At 40.1% G+C, this 25326-nt stretch overlaps 1 protein-coding gene across 2 annotated transcripts in view; it reads left to right on the forward strand.

The window, feature by feature from the left end:
* KIF5C (kinesin family member 5C) overlaps positions 1–25326 on the forward strand; it is a 139394-nt gene that overhangs the window by 97229 nt on the left and 16839 nt on the right. For both annotated transcript variants that reach the window (XM_075933348.1, XM_075933349.1), the window contains exons 14-25: positions 781–987; positions 2704–2850; positions 5282–5470; positions 6511–6628; positions 9072–9148; positions 10441–10550; positions 11575–11676; positions 13122–13182; positions 17783–17854; positions 18679–18783; positions 20297–20513; positions 21703–21812. In XM_075933348.1, the coding sequence (XP_075789463.1) occupies positions 781–987; positions 2704–2850; positions 5282–5470; positions 6511–6628; positions 9072–9148; positions 10441–10550; positions 11575–11676; positions 13122–13182; positions 17783–17854; positions 18679–18783; positions 20297–20513; positions 21703–21809 (1512 nt within the window). In that variant the 3' untranslated portion in view covers positions 21810–21812. The remainder of the gene's footprint in view (positions 1–780; positions 988–2703; positions 2851–5281; positions 5471–6510; positions 6629–9071; positions 9149–10440; positions 10551–11574; positions 11677–13121; positions 13183–17782; positions 17855–18678; positions 18784–20296; positions 20514–21702; positions 21813–25326) is intronic.

The following is a 25326-nucleotide window of genomic DNA, read 5'->3' on the forward strand; positions in this document are numbered from 1 at the left end:
AGGTAAAATTTTATGTGCCCATTCATTTGCATAAGGAATATACATATATGCAAATAAAATGTTATAGGTCCACCAAACATTTTTGAATGGATTTGCTGGTCCATGGTTATAAACAAGATTGGGAACCACTGTTCTAGCTCATCTCCTGCTTCCCTCTGGATCCTTACTCATTAGGCCTGCTAACTGGAAGGAAGGTGAGGGAAAGCAACTGCCCTAAGGTACAGCAATTCAAAAGGAAGCAGCAGCAGCTGGAGCCTCGAGCCCTTTAAATTGCCACTGGAGACTCACTCCGCACACTCTGGGTAGCACTGAGGGCTGCCTGGGGGAGGTTAGCCCCAGTCTTCCCCTTGCACAGGTGCCCAGCAATCCTGTCAGCCTCACTGTTGTAGTGCTAAACCTGTGTTCTCTTCATTAATCAACAGTTTGCTCAATTTATTTTAAGTTGATCTCTGCTAATAGGAGCAATTTTAAAAAGAAGTCTGTCTACAGTTTCTTTCAATTAAAGTTAAAATGATTATCACAGTTTTTACTGTTTAAAATATGCCTTGGAACAAAATGCCACAAGATGCCCCAAACTACTTTTATGCGGTTCACTTCAAAGTTGTCACACTTGGGCTTGAAGTCTTTTCATTTTGGTTCTTAGGACAGCACTCAGGGTGGAAAAAGCATTTGAAGCTATGAAATTGTTCAAAATAAGTGGTTTTTTTCTTTCTGAATCTTGTGGGAAAATTGAGTTAGTTCATGGAGAATAATTACCTACTTGTGGTCTCTACTATCCAGCTTTTGGCTTCCACAAGAAGAGATTATGAGAAGATCCAAGAGGAACTGACTCGTCTTCAAATTGAAAATGAAGCTGCGAAAGATGAGGTGAAAGAGGTTCTTCAAGCTCTGGAGGAATTAGCTGTCAATTATGACCAGAAATCACAAGAAGTGGAGGACAAGACCCGAGCCAATGAACAGCTGGTGGATGAACTGGCACAGAAAACAGTAGGAGCATTGCTGGTTATTCCTGTATCTCACGCCTGCTTTTACATGCAGTTTTTCGTTGTTAAAAGGACTTTTTTTATTTTTAGGAAGATGTAAACGTTTTTGGGGCATCCCAGTTATAAATGTATACGTCTGCATCAATTTATAAATCTTTTAGTTAATAGCCTAGTCAAGCATATTACTGGCTTTTGTTGATAAAACTGAAGTATAGAAGCCATCTGAAGGCCAACGTTTGTCAACAGTTACCTCTTTTATGCTTATCTTGAATAAAATTGTAGTAGATTTGGATACAACTGTGTGGTAATTGTTGGCAGATGCTGGCTTTTGATGTCTCTGCTTCCATATAACACTTAAAAATAATGGTAATTTTTAGGCGCAAAGCATGATAGTAATATCACTGTTTATGACCCATTCTTCGCAGCAGCTGTTAATTTCCCCCTTTCATACTTCTAATATTATGGTATGTAGATCTGCTTTCTCACTACAGTGTCTCAGGGTATATTGCTAAAGGTATATCTAAGCTTCAGGCTGGCAGTGTAAATTCCAGCTAATGGAGACAGGCCCATGCCTGCTGTGATTGAGGTACTTGTGTTCTAAGAATAGAGTATAGCCACAGTGTCAGGAGAGTAGGATGAGCCAGCTGCCTGTATGTAGTCCTATCCCCATGCAAGACAAGTACTCAGGGCAGTAAACCTTTCCCACCAGTCATGTTGCCATAGCTAGACTCTATTTTTAGGGCTCTAGTGTGACTGGAGCTAGCATGGGCATGTTGGCTTAAGCTGAAATTTTCCCAGTTAGAAGGGTGGATCTTCTCTAAAACTGCTAAGATGGTTTAAAAAAAAATTCCTCCTTCATCCTTCTCCCTTCAAGGAGATTGGAATAATCTGCATCTTGACAAGCCTCACCTGACTGCAACATAAATACTGCTTTTGTCTGACCTCTCTGGCTGCAGTAGAGAAAACATAGGCATTGGAACTAATGTGAGAGTGTAAATATTTGCAAGAAAATGATATATTTGCTCATTCTCTTCTCCTATAACACACACACACCTTCGCTTCCTGGATGTGATCAAACTACATCTCCTACCATATCCTAGGTACAATCTACAAGAGCTTCAAATCCAGATTTGGTTTAAATACCCAAAAGGTTAAGCGGGATAGACTCTGGTGAGTCATGCCTTTGTAGGTCATTGTCAGGTTCTCATTTCCATTACTTTTAACTGATACCAACAATACTGATTTCTTGTTGGTAACATTTTTAACCTTAGAAGGCAATTTTCATGTTCTGGTATTTAAGACATACTGTCTGTATGCTGAGGACTCTGGTGATGAGTACAGGCAGCTAGATAGAAGGCTTTATTGTACAGACACTAGAAAGATGTAGATGTTGTGTTTATGTGGCTTGGATGTCAGATGCTAGGTGAATTCTGCAAAAGGATGAATAAAATGATCTTGAGCCTGAAAGCCATCATTGAACAACCTGTACCCATGGAATAGTACTGAAAGAAGAGAAGGGAAAATGAAATCTGAGGTCATAATTGTACCTCTGTGGAAGGGGAAACATGAAAACAAACCATCTAAAGACAACTTTTTGGATGTTGAAATAGAAAAAACTAACTTGTATGTATTTGTTCTGCTTACAATATGAACTGAGTTTTCTGAACTAAAGATCCTTTTTTATATCAAGGGTTGTAATCTCATCTCGCATCTTTTCCAGAGTGCTTTGACAGTCACTCAACGAGAGTTGGGTCAGTTGCAGGAACTCAGTAATCATCAAAAAAAGAGAGCTACAGAGATCTTGAACTTACTACTTAAAGATCTGGGAGAGATTGGAGGAATCATTGGTACCAATGATGTTAAAACGGTAAACCAGATATTATATTGCTTTTAAAAAATGTAATGGTAAAGGTGGGGTGGTATGGATATTTACAGCACCAACCTTTCACCCCTAAAGTCTGATATTTAAATCCTCCTTGGATTACAAATTAAAATTTGGTGGTTTTACAGGATGTTTTTCTAAATTATAGAACCACCCTGCAGCTTGCATAATCTACTGTAATTAGCCCTCTCTGTTATTGAGAAGTAAAGGATTTCTATTATCACCTATTTAACAGATCAGGACAGTCATGTGAAGGGAAACATTATGGCTTACCATTTAAACCCATCCAGTTCGGAAGCAGTAGTCACTGTAGTGGCTACTGCTGTAGTGAACCACACTCAACTATCCAAATAGCCAAGTTGTTCAAGCCAACTAGTCATGCTTAACCAGCCAGATAGCCACATGTGGCTAATGCCTGGCTTGTTGGACACCACAGATTTAAACATTGGAATTTTTAAAAATTTCACATATTTTCAAGGAAATGAAATATTGGTGAGAAACTGAAGTTTGTCAGTTTCCAGTATTGGTGAATTTTGCTGATTACCTCATAAATGTCAGCACTACTGCAGGATAGGCCTGACTATAACTAATGGTGGAGAGGAGACTTATTTTTGTTCCACAGAAGAAGAAACCTAAGTGGAAAATTAGTGAATGCCATTAACACAGTAGAATCCTGGGTGCAGAAATGTTTCTGGAGATACCTGAAATCTTCGGCCATTCAGTGCTTCAAAATTTGAATGCTGACTGGAATGCTCTGCATACAGAGAGCTAGCCAATTTCTTCAAGGTTCCCACTTCTGCTATAGATAAAGCCAATTCCAACCAATTTTCCCTGTAAGCTCAGTTCTTGAACAGCCACCCAGTCCAATGCTGTCCAGCTGATTAGCAGAGTGCCTATAGCCTCCCGAACTGACAGCATGTATTTCTATTGGTGGTGCACATCTGCACATTTGTGGGTGCACGTAACTAATTTTATTCTGCACGTGGATGGGAAAAAATGAGAGGGAACATTGATTCCAACCATTGGAAATGGTATTTTAATGGTCACTGGTTAATACTGCATCAGAGAAGTAAGCAATTTAGGTGATATACAAATTCTGTTGACACTGTTGACTGTGTCACTTTTTTTTTCTGAAACTGATGTTACATCTAGTTGCTAGACTGTGCTGTTAAGTTTGCATGAGACAAATACTATTTCAAATAGTATTTAATGTTTTCTTTTGTTTGTATTGTACTAACTTTCTCTTCCTTGCTTCAGTTTGAATACTGGAGCTGTCCTTTTACTTTTTAAACTCTTCCCAAGGCTCAGGGGTGAAAACAAGTCAGTGAAGCTGGATACCCTGTCCATAGTGTACCTATTGGACTTGATCCTGAGAGTTGTTGGGCACCTGCCTCTCTCTCACTGAAGTCTTTTCCAAGTGCTCAGTTCCTCTCTTATTACAAATGCCATTACCCTTGTCTTTCCACTAATGTTTCTTATGGCAGTGTATTTCTTATGTCCTGCATCATTATTTCCTGGGGTCTGGAACTGTTCATTTCAGAGTTGCTAGAAGGCATTTTTGGATGAGAGAGAGAAAATAAATCGATGTGTTGCTGAGGAATTCCTTGCTTAATACACTGAGAGAAACTTCTGGAATTCTGCTGTTATCATTTGATTCCATAGTTCTGAATGTTTCTGAGTGCATTAGTTGATATAAAGTATTGGATAATTCTGGAAAACTACTTGTTGAAATCTCAAAATAACTAACATTTAAATAATCTGTCAAGCCATATCTGTTTTGGGTTGACAGATAACTAGTAATCTAGTATTCTGAGGGTTGATATAAAACTCCAGTGAGTTCTGTCCAAATTAACATGATTTCATCTGGAAGTTTTTTTTTAACTGTTTTCTTTCCTCCAGTGGCACAAGAGTGAATCTTGCTTTAGATGTCACAGCGACCCCTGGTGGATATGTAATTGTATATTAAATTATATTAAAGAGAACAGAACAAGACAGCTTTCCATGTAAACTAATAATTTAGGGTGCTTTATAATGTCCCTTTTTGAAAGGGAGGTTCCTGGCTTCTCCAGCAGCATAGGAAAGCTCTTCTACCGTTGTCACTACAATTAAGACAAATGTTCTAAATTATTCCCACTTTTAATGTTGAATCATTGGATCAGTGGTTATGACCTGGGCATGAGACTTAACTTTTGGTCTTTGTGTGATGTTTTTATCAATGAAGTTTGAGAGTTTGATAGATATGATCTCATGGAATGTAAATCGGGAAAAGAATCCAAGCAGGTGTACCCAATAATTCGGCTGTGTGTTACTGAGATCTCCCATCTCTAGACAGCTGGGTCACTGGTAGAAATTTTTCTGGGTTGGTTGTGTTCTTTGATAAGCCTGTATTGAGCATTGTAATCTTTTGGGTGTTCAGTTAGCAGATGTGAATGGGGTCATCGAGGAGGAGTTCACCATGGCACGGCTGTACATAAGTAAGATGAAATCTGAGGTGAAATCTCTGGTAAACCGCAGCAAGCAGCTGGAGAGTGCCCAGATTGACTCCAACAGAAAGATGAATGCCAGTGAGAGAGAACTTGCAGCCTGCCAGCTGCTCATCTCACAAGTATGCCTCTTTCCACCTCCTTCCCCTCCTTCTCCCCTCTTATTTTGGCAGAAGTCTCCCTGATTTACCCTATTTCTCCTTGAAACTACCCCCCCACACACACGTCAATTTAGGGATGAGATCATGCCTGCTTGGTGGTAGATTTCTATAACCCTCATACTCTTCAATGGCAATACATCCCATTAAGGTTAGGATGTATTGGCACCTCTCAGGCTTCTGTGCTTAATGTGGAAATATGTGAACACAGAAATCTAAAAATGTTCTCCATGCTGAAGCAAATTTTAAAATGAGATAATTTCAGTAAAATTGTAAGAGCCTCCACCCAGATCCCTCCTAACTCAGAAATTAGGAATAAAACTTGTTTAAAAATAAAACACATTTTGTTCTTTTTACCTTAAAAATGTGTTGTTTTTATTAAAGTGACCTTTCTTGTTGAAAGACGTGCTAACAAAAAATAAGGAGCAAATATTCAGTGTTGCTGTTGACCAATATGTTTGACTTTCCAGTAGTACAGCTTGAGATGCCCAGGAAGCTATTCAGTTAATGTTAAGTAAATTTGACTTTAAAATGTTGCTACTGTTCAGTAACAAGCTGGATCTGCATTCCGTGTTGTACAGCTGGTCCACGAGTTATGAACGCATTGACTTATGACCGTTCGTATTTACGACCAACCTCCTATACAGCCGGTCCCCGAGATACGAACGAAATCCGCACTTACGAACAGTGCAGCCGTACATAAGTGAATGTAATCTGACATACAAACAGATCAAGTTACAACCTAGTGTTTGGTACGTAAGTCGGGGACTAGGTGTATTCTGGAAATACCGGTCATGCTGCACAGTATTATCCAAAGGCCACAGAGAATTAAGATTGTTTTGGTGTTGCATCCACCTTGGATCCTGCACAGCTTGTCTTCCTTGTAGGTAATGCTAGATGCAGAGAGCTTTTACACATGCCCAGTTTTTACAGGAAGAGACACCTGAATTTCTACATAATAAGCTATGCCAGTTATATCTGCTTTTGTTAATTTTTTTTTATAGCATGAAGCAAAGATTAAGTCCCTTACAGACTACATGCAGAATATGGAACAGAAGAGAAGGCATTTAGAAGAGTCACAAGACTCACTTAGTGAAGAGCTGGCCAAGTTGCGTGCTCAAGGTACTGTACTTGAAACAGGATAATTAACTATGGGGTTTTTCTTATCATAGACTTTTGGCTTCTACAGGCTACAAAATCCAGTTCTGTCCAACTGGCACATTGGGAACTCTTCTAGGGATTCTTCACTTTGTTGTGACTTTCCTTCCAAATAACGGTTGTTCCTGCCCACCTGCTATTCCCTCCTTCCAATGCAAGAAAGATGACATGGCTGAACAAGAGTAGATAGTCAGTATTTTAATTCATTTGCCTAATTCTAGCTATTACTCTGGGTCTCTTTCAAGTCTCTCCCCTTCCCCCCCAAAAAAATCTGAAGAGGCTGCATGGCTATAGCTAACGGAAGACTGGATTGTGCAAACTTGACAACGATCCCCCCATTCTCCTATAAAATTGTCCTGCATGCTTAGTATTCAGTCACAGAACAGTCCAACTGAATCAGTGCCACACAGTTCAGTGACTTGCAGGACACACAGTGGTTGTTTTGAAACTCAGAGTTGAGCCACAGCAGCCTAGCTCACGCGCTGGACTTACGAGTCTTGATTTTTTTCAAAAGAATGAGTCAGTCTTAATACTGAAGTGTAAGTAAAAATTCTTGATAGCTGCAGGGAAAGGAGCATCAGGCTCTCTGTGGTATTGTAGTATTCTTGGAGTCCTGTCCAACTGGAATAATCTCCCTAGCTGTTGACCCATACAAGCCCTGTGAGTCACCTGTGCTACAGTTGCCAATCCTGCTCCCTGTTTGATCCCAGGGAAAATGCTGCTTTCCTAGCTGCTAGGTTACATCTTGCAAATATATGGGCTTTGTTTTATGGATTTGACAACTTATGCTAAATTTATGGAAAGAGCAATTTTCTCGGATGTCCTTAAGCCTCTGTAGCACACACTGCCACCGTGGGCTCTGATTTCCACCATACGCCTTTCAATTAACATTGCCCCGTGTTTCTTGTCAGGGGTCCTTTTCAGATTTCAGGAGCAGCAGATGGTTTGGATCCTCTGATGCTTTTGATCCCTTGAAAAAGGTAGAAGAAAAGGACGGGAGTCACTATGGGCTAAGTAGATTGGGAAGGGTCACAAGTAGACAGGATGGTGGGAATGTGAGAAGTTGTAGGTATATGGAGGTATGATCTGATAATACTGTAACTGGAGAAGGTGATGGAAGGGTTATCCACAAGTCACTTCACAAAGAGCCCTTGCCTAGCCATATGTGAGTCTTTTCCAACAGATGACTGTTAGTGTGGAGAATGTATTCCCATTTATTTTGTTAAAAGTATTTGATATAGGAAATCTATGAGATTCCTGAAGTGAGTGCTGAAGTTCTTGGTTTCTGAAAAGAAAAAGCTGTTGTAGGTGTCATGAGATAAGAGGGAAAGCCCTTTCCTAGACTGATTAAAAGATAGGAAGCAAAAGGTAGGAATAAATGGCCAGTTTTCAAAATGGAGAGAGGTAACTAGTAATGTCTCCAGTGCCCCCTCCCCACCACAGACTGATCTGGGACCAGTCCTATTCAACATCTTCATAAATTATCTGAAAAAAGAGGTAAACAGTGAGGTGGCAAAATCTGCAATTGATAGAAAACCTTTCAAGGTTAAGTTCCAAGCAGAGTGCAAAGAGCTACAAAAGGAAATCTCAAAACTGGTGACTAAGCAACAAAATGGCAGATGAAATTCAGTGCTGATAAATGGAAAGCAATGTGCACTGGACAATATATAATCCCAACTATACATATGAAATGATGGAGTCAAAATTAGCTGTTACTATTCAGGATGGAGATTTTAGAGTCACTGTGTAGTTATGAGATCCACTCAATCTGCAGCGGCAGTTGAAAAGGTAGAAAGTATCATACTGGTTTTATATAAATCCATGTATGCTCACATCTTGAATACTGCAGGCAGATGTCCCCTCATCTCAAAAGATACATGGAAAATGTCCAGAAAAGGGCAGCAAAATGGTTAGGGGTATGGAATATCTTCTATATGAGGAGGGATTAATATGCATGGAACTTGTCAGCTCAGAAAAGAGGTGAGTAAGAGGGGATATGATAGAGGTCTGTAAAATCATGATGGATGTGGAGAAAGTGAATAAGAAAAAATTACTTACTCTGTCCCATAGCACAAGAATTAATAGGTGTCAAGTTCAAAACAAAAAAGTATTTTTTCACACAACACACAGTCAACCTGTGGAACTCTTCCAGAGGATGTTGTGAAGCCCAAGATTGTAATAGGGTTGCAAAAAGAATGAGGTTAGTTCATGGAGGAGAGGTCCATCAATGGCTATCAGCCAGGATGGGCATGGATGGTGTCCCTAGTCTTTGTTTGCCAAAAGCTGGGAATTCTGGGCTAGATGGATCTCTGGTCTGACCCAGTATGGCTCTTTGTGTGTGTGTGTGTTTAATGGTCTCAGAGTATGTCTCTCTTTAAGTCTTAACTTTTTTTTTAACTATGAACAGAAAAAATGCATGAAGTCAGCTTCAAGGATAAAGAGAAGGAACATCTGACCCTGCTTCAAGATGCAGAAGAAATGAAGGTAGCATTTCCAGCCACAACTGTAGATGGTTCCTCACCAAGAACATTTGTCAAACTGACAGTTAAGACTGAATTGTGCTTTCAGATGCACATGTGATGCACATTGATTTTTAATAAACTTGTATAGGCTACGAGAGCCATAAACTTCTATTAGGAAACCCATATGCTACAAAGGAGTGACTTTTCTGATTTGAAAGGGAAGAGCTTGACAATGTTAAGCAATAAAATTGAAGTTGTAGGGGTGGGGCAAAAGTACATTCTAGACAAAACATTGGAGGAGAATGGTTTAGAAGTTGATCTAACTTCAAAAAAATGAAAAAATGGAAATTGTTCCCTGACCTACACATACAAAAATTAGCCTGATTCATCACTGCATTACATCAGGCTTATACCAGAGAAACCTATTGTTGTAAACTAGTTAAGTGGTAAATCAGGCCTTTTGTATGAATATGATTTTTATACTGGAATTTAATAATGAATGGCCAGATCATATTTAAGGAATTGCTCAGTCATCTGGAAAGAACTTTGAATACCTCCCCCTAGAAATGGCCTAATGAAATATAAAGCCTTTCTGTTTGTACGTAGAATATGGGGAGGAAATATTAACCAATAACATAGAGAACTGGTATGTTTTTCTGATGAGGATTATAATTTGTGTTCATGTGTGGGAGAAATCCTGTGTTTAACAAGAGTAGCAAATTATCTTTTAGATTTTTGACCTCTGATTCTAAAACCTAAGTTTAATGATTAATTTAAATAGTCATGCGGAATTATTCTATGTTTGATGTGAAGAAACATGTCCTATATAACATCAAACGAAAAAGAGAGAATAAAAATGTAGCTTTCCCAATTATTTGAAGTATTTCTAGCTCTAGGAGTTCAGCAGTAGTGTCATGGGAAAACTTCTTCCTCCCTCTTACCTCCTGCCCTTAGATGCACAAATACAGTAGTTTAAAAAAAAAACCCAAACAGGTAAACAGATGGGTACAATGGTATGGAAGATGTCAGAAACATCTGTAATTCTTGTGGTATGCTTAGTAAAATACACTTGGCATCTTCATGTATCTGAGGAAGAGAAATCCTGGATTCGCAACAAAACCCAAATATATTGTCCTGAATCAAGCAGTTGGTGCAGTAGATGGTACTGCTATCTATATGAATCAATGTTAAGGAAAGTTCTAATGAGATTTGGATTTTAAATCTGAAACCATAGATTTGACTTTTCTCATATGTACTCACAGGCATTAGTAAAAGCAGATAAACCATTGAAATACCCTTTTTTTTTAAACTTAGAATGCATTGGAGCAGCAGATGGAGAGTCACAGGGAAGCCCACCAGAAACAGCTGTCCAGACTACGAGATGAGATTGAAGAGAAGCAGAAAATCATTGATGAAATCAGAGAGTATGTTTTCTTACTGTTTCCCTGTCATTCAACCCTTTTCTGTACTGTTCTAATGACATTGTAAGATAGTTCTTCCTTCTATATCTATGTATCTCAAGAGTTCTCCTAGCACTAGAACTCTTAGAATTCTGACTTTAGAAACTAGCATGTACCAGGTACCCTAATAGCTATTCTGTACTGATTTTGAAGGTCCAGGGATAAAATGAATAGCATATTAGGGATTAAACTGTATTCCTTTTTATATATGTACTTCAATAAAAAGAATTGTGGAGGAGAGGAAGAAGGATAAATAATGTTATGCCTAAAGACACATAGATAATAGAAAGAGTAGATGAGAACAAATTGGAAAAATAAAGGCTTTGAACACCTGTCAAGGTGACTCGTCCTGTCATGGCCTTTCTGGGTCTTCAAACTCCCTCTAGAAAGTCAATTCCAGCTGCTTTCCTGTTCCAGCACTTTGGGTATCTTTTCTTGGCATCACCAGTTTCAATATATATTGGACAATGAAGTACCCCAAAACCACATTGAAGCCAAGTCTGTGTTTCTAGTGCATGATTCTGCACTGGAATTGTCTTTCAGTAGCATGATGATGTAAAATACAGCATGGGACACTGTGCTCCTTACTGCTGTACTTTTGGTTCTGGAAATAGTTCTTTAACATTGTCTCATCCAAGTGTAATGCTCATATTTTCCATTCCATCTTTAAAAAGGATGAGGCATGATAACAGGAAATGAGGAATGTGAAAACAGAGTCACTAATTACAGATTGTGCCATTGAGGTATAAAAGGCACGTTGAGGGAAGTGATGAGATGTTTTGTATATTCTGTTCCCTCAAAAATTTAAATCAAGGTCACTTTTCTGGTTAAGGATTCTTTATGGTTTAGTATAAATTCCAGATTCTCTCAAAGGAACTGCAGGTTCATTTTCTGTGGGTAACACTATTCTGGATGTAAAGGTTTCTCTAGGTGTTTTATGACAATGGTCTGTAGCAAGCTGGATGGGTTTCTCCCCTTCTCATTTCAGTATGAACCAGAAGCTGCAATTGGAACAAGAGAAACTGAGCTCTGATTATGATAAATTGAAAATAGAGGATCAGGAAAGAGAAATGAAACTGGAAAAGCTCATGTAAGTTTGCGGCCTTCTCTGATCTCTTTGAGCTTTGTCTCTGTATGTAGTCATAATTACAGACTAGCTGCACCTCTGGTCCCTTTCTGATCTCTGAGTGCACCTGCTCAGGTGATGGGCCTTATTTGTCTTGGGGGTGGTGAAAGCACACAGTTCTTCCGTTCTTAAATTGTTACCCTTTCCATATCAGCCACTTAGATGGGAAGGAAGGAATAGTGATTAGGATACTGGCTAGCACTTGGAGACATACAGCCAACAGACTTCTTAGGTGACCTTGGGCAAGTCACTTTGCCGACCTTGTCTCATTTGCCCATCTGTAAATTGTGGATAATAGCACTTGCCTACTTTCCAGGGTGTTGTGAGGATAAATATGCCGAAGACTGAGGTGCTCAGATATGATGGGAAAGGGGAAAGCCATCTAGGTACCACAGAAGAGGGACTGTCATTTGGCAGGTCCAGTGTGGTTTCAGGGATAAGTAATACGGTGACAAGCAGCCTTCTTGAAACACAGCATTTTTACTTAACAACTGGATCAAAGCATTAGAGAAAAGTGGATTTTAAAACAATGTGCAAACTTGTCTATCTTCGTTAATGTATTATCATCCCATAGTACATGGTAACTGAGGCAAGCCTAGCTTCTTCAGATATCTGTAGAGTTCGAATGCATCTATCAGGTTTCTTCTTCGCACCCTCAAGAGAGTCCTTTAAAGCCATACCTGGATTAGTTGGTAGGAGGTTCTTTTTCCAGAGGTTACTTCAAGTCTTGGCCAGCTTTGAACCATCCTGGTCAAACCAATTCTATAAGTTGTCCAAGAACATGCCAAAGTGAGAGCTAGTTAAGGAGTTGTCCCTTAACAACTTCCTGCCTGCCTGACCCATCCCAGATTGTCTCTTAGTAAGAAAAGAAGCATTTACACCAAAATATGCGTATGGAAGACACCATCCTGATAAACCAGATCAACATACAAATTACAGGGTACCCCATACTGGTTATCATTTGTTTTTTGTTTTGTTTTTGTGTGTGTCAAAACAAGCTTTTCAGAGTTCTAGTTGTGTTACCTTGTGCAAGGAAATACAATAAACAAGGCATTTTCAGTGTAAGATTGTAGTTTGGCTGCTTGTACTGTAAAAACAGTCTACCACTAACAATCTCCTAGTTGCTTTTTTGGGTTTTTCTCAGACTTTCCAGAAAATCTAGAAAATCAAATTTTCAAATACAGTTACAAGAGATGTCTGCCTAAATGGAGGTGGTGGTCCCATCACTTCAGCTGAAAAACCCTGCGTAGATTTGCAATTGCCCAAACTGCATGCATATAAACAGGCAAATGTGGACCCAGCTGTTCTGCCCACATCTGAAAACTTTGATGCTATTCTGTTTCATGTTCTTTTATTTTGATGATTTTGGTTTGTTGTTGTTTGGCTTACATAATGGTCTCTCTTTTTAGATTGCTTAATGATAAAAGGGAACAAGCAAGAGAAGATCTTAAAGGACTGGAGGAAACTGTGGTACGTTAAAAACTTAAACGTTAGGTTTTTTTGCAAGGGGTTAGGAAATGGCTTGTTGCCAGCCTTTTTGCGTGTGATTGTTGCCCACAACATTTTTGCAAGAAAATGTCTGGCTTAGGTGAGAAGTTTTTTAAAAAGGAGCGCATTTTCAAACTCTCCTCCAGCCTTGAACTTGATTTGAATGTTTGGAATCTGTACCAACCCACTTTTGCCCATCTGTAGATTAGACTTTATTTCTAAATTTCCTAAAGCTATTTTGCTAATCTGTTTGCTTACCGTCCTACATATATTTATCTCAAATGGCTCACTCTACAAGTCTTTCAGTGTTGAAATGTTGATCTTCTCTAGTCCGACGCTTTTGAAACCTGACCATTGCTGAACTGTGGGAAAGTTGGTCACACTCGTTATGGATATCTAGCTAACTAAAATCATGCAAGACCATGGATGTTGCCAGACGAGTGTGTGCCAGACTGGAGAGGTTCAACCTATACCCGATATTTATGATTTAATACTTCCTAACCCATGTATTGAGCAAATGAAATTAAAATTTCCCAGAGAGGTTAATAGGAGGATAATAAGGAAATATTAGGAGTCAGTAAGAACTAGAGATCAGATCTAGGTTAATGAAAAACTAGGGGTCACCAAATGAAATTAATAGGTAGCAGAATTAAAACAAATAAAAATTATTTCTTCATGCAAGACACAGTCCTTGTCAGAGGATGTTATGAAGACCAAGACTTTAACAAATATAAAAGATCTAGTTAAATTCATGGAGGTTAGGTCCATCAATGCTTATTACACAGGATGGGTAGGAATGGTGTCCCTAGCCTATATTTGTCAGAGGCTGGAAATGGGTGAGAGGGAAGGGATCACTTGATGATTCCCTGTTCTGTTCATTCCCTCTGGGGCATCTGGCATTGGCCACACTGTCAGAAGGCGGGATACTGTCTAGATGGACCATTGATCTGACCTAGTTTAGCCGTTCTTCTGTTCGTAGTACTTTGTCACTGTGCAGTCCATATAATCCTTTGTAAAATGCATTATGCTCTGCAGTCAGCGTTGAAAGGACACATCATTGGAAAACTAGTTCTGTCTTCAGATCAGTGCAATGATGGTGGCTTGATAAGTCTTTAGCAATGTCAATGGCTGTAATAAAGAGGAAAATGATTACTTGTGTGGCATGTCTTCTCAAGATAGGACAAAAAGTAATAGACTTACTCTGCAACAAGGAAAATTTTAGGTTTTACATTTAGGAAAAACTTTCTAACTATAAGGATAGTTAAGCCCCAGAGCTTTCAAGGGTGTTTGTGGAATACCCATCACTGGAGGTTTTTATGAACAGGTTGGACAGACACCTGTCAGGGATAATGTAATTATATTTGGCCCTGTATCAGGACAGGGGGCTCCTGCGTTGCCTTCCTGCCCTGCATTTCTATAATCTAAGAAGGAGCAAATTGTATGGTAGAGTAACGTGTTAGGTTTTTATGTCTGAAAACTGGATCTAAAGGAGAAATAAATTTGGTGGCGTTTCTCATAATGCCAAATGGACATTGATGTGTTCCACAAGACTACAATATAGTTTTTTTTTCTGCTCAAATTTGGAATAGCAGAGGTAGTTCAGGAAAGCTGTGTACTCTGAGCTATGTGATGAAACTTGTTCAGCTCTTGCCAACAACTTGTCTGGCTTTAGCCAGTTTTGTTTTTCCCTTTACCTTCTTGAGCAAAACACTAAAATGATATCTTTTAAACTTTTTACAGAACTTTGGATTGTTTTACTAATTCTCCCAGTTGCTGTATAAGTTGACTAACTCTATCCAAATTATTATTTTGAGTTGAAGAAGCATAATTGCTTATATAGTTAATTTTTTCCTAGTGGAGCATAATTTTAAATGAGGCTGCATTAACACACTGGTAACAAATAGTAAGAATTACCTGTGATGATATTGTCCTGTTCAGTGAGTAAGTGATAGAGCTGGAGCTTAGTTTTAAGCAGTGGGAGAAAGAAGCAGTGCAAAATGTCCATCAGATGGTGTTTTTTGTTTTAATTAAAGGAACTACTTAAACTGTTGTACATTCATGCACTCTTTTGCTCATTCCTATGGCATCTCAGAGGGTGTTGCAGGAGTTATTTTAAAATAATATTAGTAATTATCAAAATTTCAATACGTAATTACTGCAACAGAACGAAAACGCAAATAGAAGAGATTACATACAATGTGCCATTTTAGACCAAGATCATGGCTCTCTCATGTAGACAAAATAAGGGAGAGTAAACCTCTGCAAGTTAGGGATATAAGACTTTAACCGGTTAACCAATAAGCTGATGCTTATCTGTTCCTGTTAACTGTTAAACTCCATTGGGTTGCCAGCAGTGGGGCCAGGACTACTACATGTCAGCAGCCCCATGGTTAACAGTGTAACCAATATAATTTTTATCAGTTGTTCGACTACTATTTTTATAAATTGTTTTACACACCTCTTAGGTCATTGTGTGAGGAGAGGGAGCACTATCTTCATGGGATGGTTGTTTCCCTGTCCTGTGCAGTATGTGAGCGGGACTGGGGGATGGGCATAGCCTTGACTTGGCCCTCAACTTTCACCAGCACAGTTGTGCCAGTGTGGTGAGAGATATGATCCGTAGTGAATTGCTTTCAGAGTGGAACCAATGAAGGAATTGTGATGGACGGGGGCATGGGGCTTAGGGCTAACCCCACCCTCCGCAGGTCCTGCCCAACCTCTGCTCTACCATCGTCTCCCACCTCCCCCAAGCTCTGCCACTGCTCTGCCCCCTTACCCCATCTTCTGTGTGACACAAACTGGGGGTATTATAGAGGGCCGGTAGCAGCTGGAGTCACCCTACTTTCCCCCCACTCGCTGTAACAGAGGGAGCTGGAGCAGTCCGACTGCCTGCTCTGCTGTGCTGTGCCCTCCCCCCCCCCCGCCTGCCTGCTGTGCCTTGGATCTCTGTGGTGGTGGGAATTGGAGCATCTTGGGGCCAAGACACTTTGCTTACTGCTGCTACAGAGAAGCAGAGGGGGCTGGGAGAGGGTGGTGGAGTGGAGCAGGTTGCCAGGCTGCTCCGGCTCCTGCTACCACAGTGAGGTTGGGAGCAACCCCTGCTGCTATCCTGCACCAGGCCTATCCGTAGGATAGTTGAGGCAGTCCCCATAGGGGGGCCCCCAAAGCACAGAGCCTAGAGTGACCACTTCGAACAGGTCTATGGATGGAATGGTGCTAGTGATGGAGTCCCTCTAGGACAGCAGAGGGATTTGTGCTGCCCCTTGCTTTGGATAAGAGCTTTGGGGTACGTACATCAGTATGTTTGCAATAGTACAAGGTAAGGTATGTGCTATGACTACAACAGTATATGTGGATAATTGTCATAACACTTTTCTACTTACTTTTTGTGTGTGTGTGTGTGTGTGTGTGTGTGTATAATTGGAAGTAAGCACTTCTGTCCATTCATTTGCAGTAGTTTCTCTTTTTTTTGGGGGGGGAGGGGAGGGTTCAGAATCACTTTGTAATTTTTCCCAGTGAGAGAGATAAAAAGTGGCAGTCCAAAGTTTATAGTATTATTGCTCCTGATTTGAGTGGCCAGTTCAAATTGTAATGTGTGAGAAGATAGTATTGATAAGCACAACCTTTGCTTTTCTACTTGGGGCACATCCTTCATATCACTGCAACATATAAAAAAACAGAGAATGGATTAGAATTCATGATTTATCCAAATGGTTATGCACATTTCCTTCCTGTAACTGGTTTCTTTGCCCTTCACAGAATGGGCAAAGGATTAAGACTTTGTGCCATGCCTCTCACATTTCTCTTTGAATAAGTTGGCTATTATGCCGACACTTAGCAAAATTAAACAGTGTTGAAAGCTTAGGAATGAACCCATGGTATTTTTAGACATTGTACACGCACCTTGGTATCTATGTGCATGTACAATGTCATCATCTTTCAGTGTATAGGTTTGTCGTAGCATGAATCCAAGCCTCAGTGATTTGAATGTCATTTAATAGATCAGGACATGTTACTGTGGCCAGCTTTTGAGAGTGTCTTTCTGGTTGATTTAGGTTTTTTTCAGTGTCAGATGTTTTTTCAGAAAGAACTGGGCTGCAGACACGTAACCAAAAGCAGTGAACTATGGGGGGTGTCACAAGAACTAAGCCGTTTCTCATTGTGATGTGGCTTTTTTCCCTTTTAAAATCAATTCAATTTTGATTGATGTGAGATGAGTATGGACATTGAAGAGAGATTAATTAATTGAGAGAGTATCTGTATAATTACCCTACGATATTTTATTGAAGGTAATTTTGCCCCGGATACTGTTAAATTGGAATGATGTGGTCTGGTACTATTTTACACTAGATAATCCTGGATTTCCACACATCAGTTACGTCTCAATTTCCTGTCCCTTCTTTCAATTGATACAATTCACTAATTTAGTTACTTAAACAGTAACCATAGATATATGTTTTGACATACCTGCATAGATAGATAGATATAGTAATGTACCCTACATGCTCTTATGTGAGGAGAAATTTTACAGCAGCTTCTGCTAAATTTTACTGACTTTTTGTTGTTTAAATTCTGTTTCCAGGCAAGAGAACTTCAGACCCTCCACAATCTACGAAAACTCTTTGTCCAAGACCTTACAACTCGAGTCAAAAAAGTAAGTTCAAATCTTGGATTTTATTTCAACAGAATCTCCTCCTTTCCCAGTAAATATATTGCCAGGCTATTATATCGCTGAATCCTATCATTCGTGGTGTAAATCCAGTAGAGCTATAATTTATTGATCGGTGTTCTTATATTACATGCCATTACCTTGGTTTTTGGAAGCCAGAGAGCTTGCTGTTCTCCTGCTAATGGTACACCTTTTTTGTGGGTAGGGGTATTGATATTTGGCAAGCACTTAGCTCTATCTAGAAAATCAAATTCCGCTTCAGCTCCTGTTTTTGAGGCTTTTCCATCTAACTAGTTTTTCTGTGAAATGGGCTGATCTAGCTTACCAGTTACTAACCTAGAACTGACCCAAACCCATACCTAAAACTTATGCTGACTTGAGCCATAGTTGTGTGTTGCTGTCGGTTTTTATGATTCAAAACTCCTCATCTTTTCCTTAAGCAAAATAAATTTGAGAAACTCTCTATGCACCTCTGACACACAGTTTTTTAGCACAATTTTTTATCTCTAATCACAGACAAACTGAACTTTTTGTCAACATTGAAGCTAGTCAAAATGTTTTACAGCGCTCCCTTTTCTGGACCCTTAAGCTTTTTTGGTGAAGGTTTTTATTTGTTTAATTTCCACACTTGGAGGAATGTAGATGTCAAGAACACAAAATGAACGGAAAAGCAATCTCTCTTTGACCTGTATTTGTTGAGCAGTAGTCTCCCTTTAAGGAGCTTACAAGACTCCCAACAAAACCCTAGCTTTCCTCTACCACTGGATTCAGAGGTTTGGCTCTAATTCTGTCATTTGCATTCTGTGCAGAGTGTTGAACTGGACAGCGATGATGGAGGAGGAAGTGCTGCTCAGAAGCAGAAAATTTCCTTTCTTGAGAACAATCTGGAGCAGCTTACAAAGGTTCACAAGCAGGTGGGACTAATATCTCTGGCTTTGATTTCAGCAGTCACACTTAAAATAGAAAGTGGGAAAGTCTATTATTTATTTTCTCCAGTTAATTTTTAACCATGGCCTTCTCTGAAGTACTAGTCATAGGAGAATGCTGCTAATTTTTTACTATTTTAGATTCTTCCAAAACACATTTTAATTGACACTTTAGTGGATGATTTTATAATTAATTGAGAGAGTATCTATATAATTACCCTAGGATACTTTATTGAAGGTAATTTTGCTGCAGATATTGTTACATTGGAATGATGTTTAGTTTGCAAAAATACACGTGGTATTAGGTTAACATTCATTGCATCTGGAATAAGTTGGAGTCTGAGATGGTTTTCTGGACTTGCAATATTTGTGTACTGAATACATGTGTCATGAACACATGATGCTAGACAAAATGCATATTTATGCCAGTCTAATGAACTTCAGTAATTGTTTGCGCAAGACTTTATCAATGTGTCCATACAACATTTAAAAAACAAAACAAATAGTTACTTTTAGTGCCCTTTTTATATAGGGACTAGAGCTGAATAAAGTCCCCTTTGTATGTGTGCATATATCCTCATTGGGCCTGTCCCTTTGTCCCTGCCACTCCTCTGCTTTTCTGGCTTTGTGACTGTTCTTTTCTGTCTCTAGAATAGTTTGGGGGTATGATCTAGCTTGCCAACAATGGCTCCTGGCTTCAAACCAGGAAACTGAAAGCAGAGGGAATTGGAGTGCAGTATGGAAGAGGAGATGTAGGGTTCTCTGTGCAGATTAAAGACTAATTCCTTCCAAAAGTCCTGAGGCTGGCCTAGCTCCAGGCAATCAGAAACTCGTTCTTCCTCTATGATGGAATGTCCACTCACTTGCTGTAGTTTATCTGAAATCACAGAAAACTAGGTGTTTCCCCAATATGTTAACTATTTTGGCATAATTAGTGTTCTGAGGGTTAACAAATTAATTATTGCTTGATTCCCCCCCTCCCCCCCCTTAGTGAGTTTTCAGCAGCAACAGGCTGATTCAACAAACTATACATTCTTACTGAGGTAGGAAGAGAGAGGAAATTGGAGATTAAGCTCTGTTTCACATACATTTAACTATTAGTGGTGGGTACAGTTCAGGAAGGTCGTGCTGAAGGCAATCCAATATATGAAACAGTGTTGTTGGTAAGAGCATGAAGTTTACGCATATGGAAAACACAGAGCAGTTCTAGTTTCATCTTTGTATGAATTGGGGCAATAAGCTATGGATTTTTTTATCCTTAGGAAATAAATCTGCCTAAATTCAATTTGAAAGACAGTATTGAGGTGCACAAATTAAATACAGCTGTCACTGAAAAAGGCTAGACTCCTGCTTTCCTTGTCCAGTAATGAAAGTTATGTATTAAAGTTTTCTGTAAGGATGATACTGAAGTCTTCTGTCTCCACACGACATGATGGCTTATCAAATACCCCCTTTGCAAAGCCATGTGGTCTAACACCATTTCTTCCTATTCCTACTGCAGTTGGTACGTGATAATGCAGATCTTCGTTGTGAGCTTCCTAAGCTGGAAAAACGACTTCGAGCTACAGCAGAGAGAGTTAAGACCCTGGAAAGTGCACTGAAGGAAGCCAAGGAGAATGCCATGCGGGACCGCAAACGCTACCAGCAGGAGGTAGATCGCATTAAAGAGGCTGTAAGAGCCAAGAACATGGCAAGGAGAGCACACTCTGCTCAGATTGGTAAGGACAAAACGCAAATGAACTGTTGGGCTATTTGTAAACTTTGTATACATCTTAAAAGTGCTGTGATATTAGAAGGCATCCAAGCCAAACTATTGATTCTGAGTTGTTTCACCAACTTCCTTGCATGGCGGGTAATGGAGATCTAGGGGAGGCTAATCTCTCCAAACCTCTGCTAATGCTCTCTGGCACTGCCTTGGGGTGGGTCCACGGCCAAGCTCAGAGCTCCTCCAGGATTCTGAGTGGCCTGGGCTCAGAGCTCCTCTGGACTTCTTTGGCCACCAGACAGTTGGCCAATGGGACTCAGGGCTGCTTAGGGCACCAGCTGGGAGGTTTTGCGAGGTAGCGGGCTAGCTTCCCTGACCACGAGGTACACGCCTTGTTCATGGACACTCCAGAGACCTCACTTCTATAGAACATATCCCACTAGAAGGCTGAAGATCTTCAGATTTTTGTTTTACTGATTTAGATTGCTTACTGTGTCTTGTGTAGTTCTAATGACCTTTCGTCACCTGGATTGTCTTTAAGTTAACCTCTCTTCTATCCTCCTTGTTGCTTTTCCTCTCACTTCTGTGCATATTTCAGTTCAAAATGTAATTGCTGTGCAGCTTGGGGATGTCTGTGGGTACCAAAGACTGCACACACAGCTATAGTGGAATTGTTTTCACATCTTGTGGTGGAACAGTGCCAATGGAAAGGCCACATTTTGGATGGTGAAGCTTGTGTGCTCATACCAGAAAATTTGAGGGGGTAACAAGGTGCACATACACTTAATGCTTTCATTCTGCCTCTTGCAGAAAGTTCCCAAACGATGCTTTCTCTCCTCCAGGAGTGTCACAGAGGGAGAAAATAGGCATATGCAAGTACCTGGCTGGCCAACCCAAGCAGTGATCTCTATGTATTCTTCCCCAATCAGCTGCACTGAGCAGCAGAATATAGGGGTGGTTGTATAGAGGAATGATTGCTGGCAAAAAATGGGCAAGTGATCATTGCAGTATGTATCTGTGGACAGAGAGAGGAAAGTTATGTCATTTTCCCCAGTGTCAGAATTTGGCCCAAATTTTTATAGCTGTTAGGAAATGCCTAGAATAGTTACTTTTAAAACCGTCCAGTTGTGTACAGAGCAGACAGTGAGGTGCAGTTGCTGCTATGAGTGTTAAATTCTGGTGTTTTGATTTTCCCACTACAGCCAAGCCTATCCGCCCTGGCCATTACCCAGCATCTTCTCCAACAGCTGCCCATGCTATCCGAGGAGGAGGAATGTCAAACTCCAGCTACTGCCAGAACATGAAATAAGCAGTAAGTGAGTTCAGAATGACATTTACATCTGCTGGTGCTCAGTGTTCTTGTTTTTAGAAAATTGTGGAGGCTTTGATGGGGAATCTGTTTTTCTGGAGGTTTAGTTACAAAGAATAATAATAAACATTATCTTGGGAAAGAATGCACTGTCAGAACACTGTGCAAGCTGCTGGTTTGGATTCTGTCCTTTCTCATTATGCCCAGACCTGAAGAAGAGCTCTGTCTAGCTTGAAAGCTTCTCTCGCCAACAGAATTTGGTCCAATAAAAGGTATTTCCCCACCCACCTTGTCCATCTGAGACCAACACAGCTGCAATATGCAACTGGACATTTTTTATGTAAACTAAACTGCTGTTATAAATATAGGCTGCAATATGGAAAGTACAAAAGTAAAAACCTATGTTATGTGGCAAGGATTCAAGGATTCCCATGTATAGTGGCTGCCCTTGCAAATTTTCCTTTTATTATCTTTTTGCTTTGGATGACATAAATTTGTCCTCCCTGTTTGCAGTATTCCCTGTATTTAGAGTAGAGAATACCCAGAGTATCCAGAGGCAATGTTATGTAATTGAAAAGTTTGAGCAACTATTTTGTGTATGCATGCAGAAGCAGACTGTTATGTGATTCTAGATACTTGCGGGGGGAGGGGGGGGGGAGATGTCTTTTGGACGCCATTCAGAATGTGAACTTTCAGAAGCAAATCTCATGTCATAAGGATGAGAGACCACTTGAGAGATGAACTATCTGGTAGATGGTTCCTATAGCAACACAGACCTAGGTTAAAATGTACCGTTCTCTATACTGTGAGTGCCACTTACAGAAAGTGGCATGCCAAAGGGGAACAAAAAGCAGCAATTTGGAAACTGTATAGGATTTACAAAAATTGATGTCTTGGAAAAATCCTTGTTATACTTGAAAGAATTTTACAGGATCTTTTTAGGTGGATAAGGCAAAATGCCACATTTATTGACAATGTAACACTGTCCATAATGTCTTCCATTGGTCTGCTTTGTATTGGGCCCAGTTGATGGTAGCTTGGTGCCTCTGAGTTTTACAACTTCTACTCCAAACACTTACATTTCAAACTCAGTCCCTGTCCCCAGGAATGACACTACAATTTCACACATGGGAAAAGGGATATGATTGTCCATACAAAAGGTATCAATCTATTTTGGTACAAAGCTTCTATTAATACAAACTTTTAATTAATTCATTGTATTTTCTTTATAACACAATCTATATTCTGATTACTGCTAAGAGCAACAGTGCGATTGTACTGAATCAGCCTTCCTCCCCCTTCCCACCCCCCCGCATCCTCCTCCTGTTCTGCAGTAGGATCCTTCTGATCTCTTTCTGTCATAACATCATATACAAACACAAGCAGTTTGCCTGATGTATCTTTATTAAGGGCCTAAAAGACTGTTCTTCCATGCTAACCAGAAAAGGGTGGCCAACAGAGTTTAACATTTATTTTCATACTGCCCATTAAGCACATTACATAAAACATTATAAAACTCTGTGGCCTACATCTTGATGAAACGTGTTCTGTTTCTGATGCAAAATGGAGGAAGGGGAAATTAGGCAATTGCTCTTTGGTTAGCTTTGACTTTATCCAGTACTGATGTGAGGTGATAAATTCTAGACAACAGGTAAGCAGAACAAGTTTAAGAAAGAACTATCCTCTGTTTTAATCCTCTGTGGCAGTTGCATAGGAATGTTGAGTTTCTAGCACCACATAGTACAAAACTCAACAATGCAATCAGCTAAAGCACCAGTTGTTGTAGTAAATGGAAGAAAGAACGTGGCAGTGGGCTGATGCCTCAGCCTCGTTGTGCATGGGCGATGGGTAATGTAGGCACAGGGAGGCACAGCCTTCCCAAAATTGCCTGTGAGACTGACCACCTAAGGCGGGGGCTGCCGCCAGGGAAGGCTGGGGCTGTGGCGCAGCAGTCTGGCTCCGGTAACTGGAGAAGGCAGCTCTGCTTTCCCCACTTGCCAGGGAGGCATCAGGCTGCTGCATGGCAGCCCAGCTTCCCCCAGCCGCCAGGGAGGGAGGAGACCACGGCTCAGTAGCCTGACTTTCCCTAGCTGCCAGGGGCCACAGTATGGCAGACATGGATCTATAAGTGGCCCAGAAGGATTGGGTTGAGAATGGGCATGGCCTTGGTAGAAGGGATGAGCCTTTGAGCGGAAGGAGCTGGGCTGGGGTTGCCTTCCCCAGCTGGCCTTTCCCCCAACACCCGTGTCACTCTGCCATTTATTGGAGGAAGAGGATGGATGTTGGCTAGCATATTGAGATGAACTCTGTGTTTAGGAAACTGAAAGGGGAGTAGGGCTGTTTAGATTAGATTAGAACTAGGAAAAACAATTTTGTGGTCCTGCAAAAATGGAGATCTTGCCAAATCAAAATGGCAAATTTTCACAAACGAGAAACCCAAAAAACATTTGATTTGTCAAACACTTTTTGAGAATTCAGTAATAGTGGGAGATTTCAACTGTCCCCATATTGACTGGGTACATATCCTCAGGACAAGCTGCAAAGACAAAATTTCTTGATACCTAAATGACTGCTTCTTGGAGCAGCTGGTACAGGAACCCACAAGGGGAGAGGTAGTTCTCGATTTAGTCCTGAGTGGCATGCAGGATCTGGTCCAAGAGGTAACTTTAACAGGACCACTTGGAAATAGTGACCATAATATATTAACATTTAACGTTCCTGTGGTGGGAAGAACACCTCAGCAGCCAACACTCTGGCATTTAATTTCAAAAAGAGGAACTATGCAAAAATGAGGAGGTTAGTAAACAGAAATTAAAAGGTACAGTGACTAAAGTAAAATCCCTGCAAGCTGCATGGACACTTTTCAAAGACACCATAATAGAAGCCCAATTTAAATGTATACCCCAAATTAAAAAATATAGTAGAAGAACTAAAGAGCCACCGGGGCTTAACAACTATGTAAAAGAAGCAGTGAGAGATAAAAAGACATATTTTAAAAAGTGGAAGTTAAATCTTAGTGAGGTAAATAGAAAGGAATATAAACACTGCCAAATTAAGTGTAAAAGTGTAATAAGAAAAGCCAAAAAGGGGTGTGAAGAACAGCTAGCCAAAAACTCAAAAGATAATAACAAAATGTTTTTAAGTACATCATAAACAGGAAGCCTGCTAAACAACCAGTGGTGCCCCTGGATGATCGAGATACAAAAGGAGCACTTATACACAATAAAGTAATTGTGGAGAAACTAAATGAATTCTTTGCTTCAGTCTTCACGGCTGAGGATGTTAGGGAGATTCCCAAACCTTGTAGGTGAGAAATCTGAGGACTTGTCACAGATTGAAGTGTCATTAGAGGAGGTTTTGGAATTAATTGATAAACTTAACAGTAACAAGTCACCGGGACCAGATGGCATTGACCCAAGAGTTCTGAAAGAACTGAAATGTGAAATTACAGAACTATTAACTATGGTTTGTAACCCATCCTTTAAATCAGCTTCTGTACCCAATGACTAGAAGATAG

Source organism: Pelodiscus sinensis, chromosome 7 (genome assembly GCF_049634645.1).
Source record: "Pelodiscus sinensis isolate JC-2024 chromosome 7, ASM4963464v1, whole genome shotgun sequence".
NCBI classification, from domain to species: Eukaryota; Metazoa; Chordata; order Testudines; family Trionychidae; genus Pelodiscus; species Pelodiscus sinensis.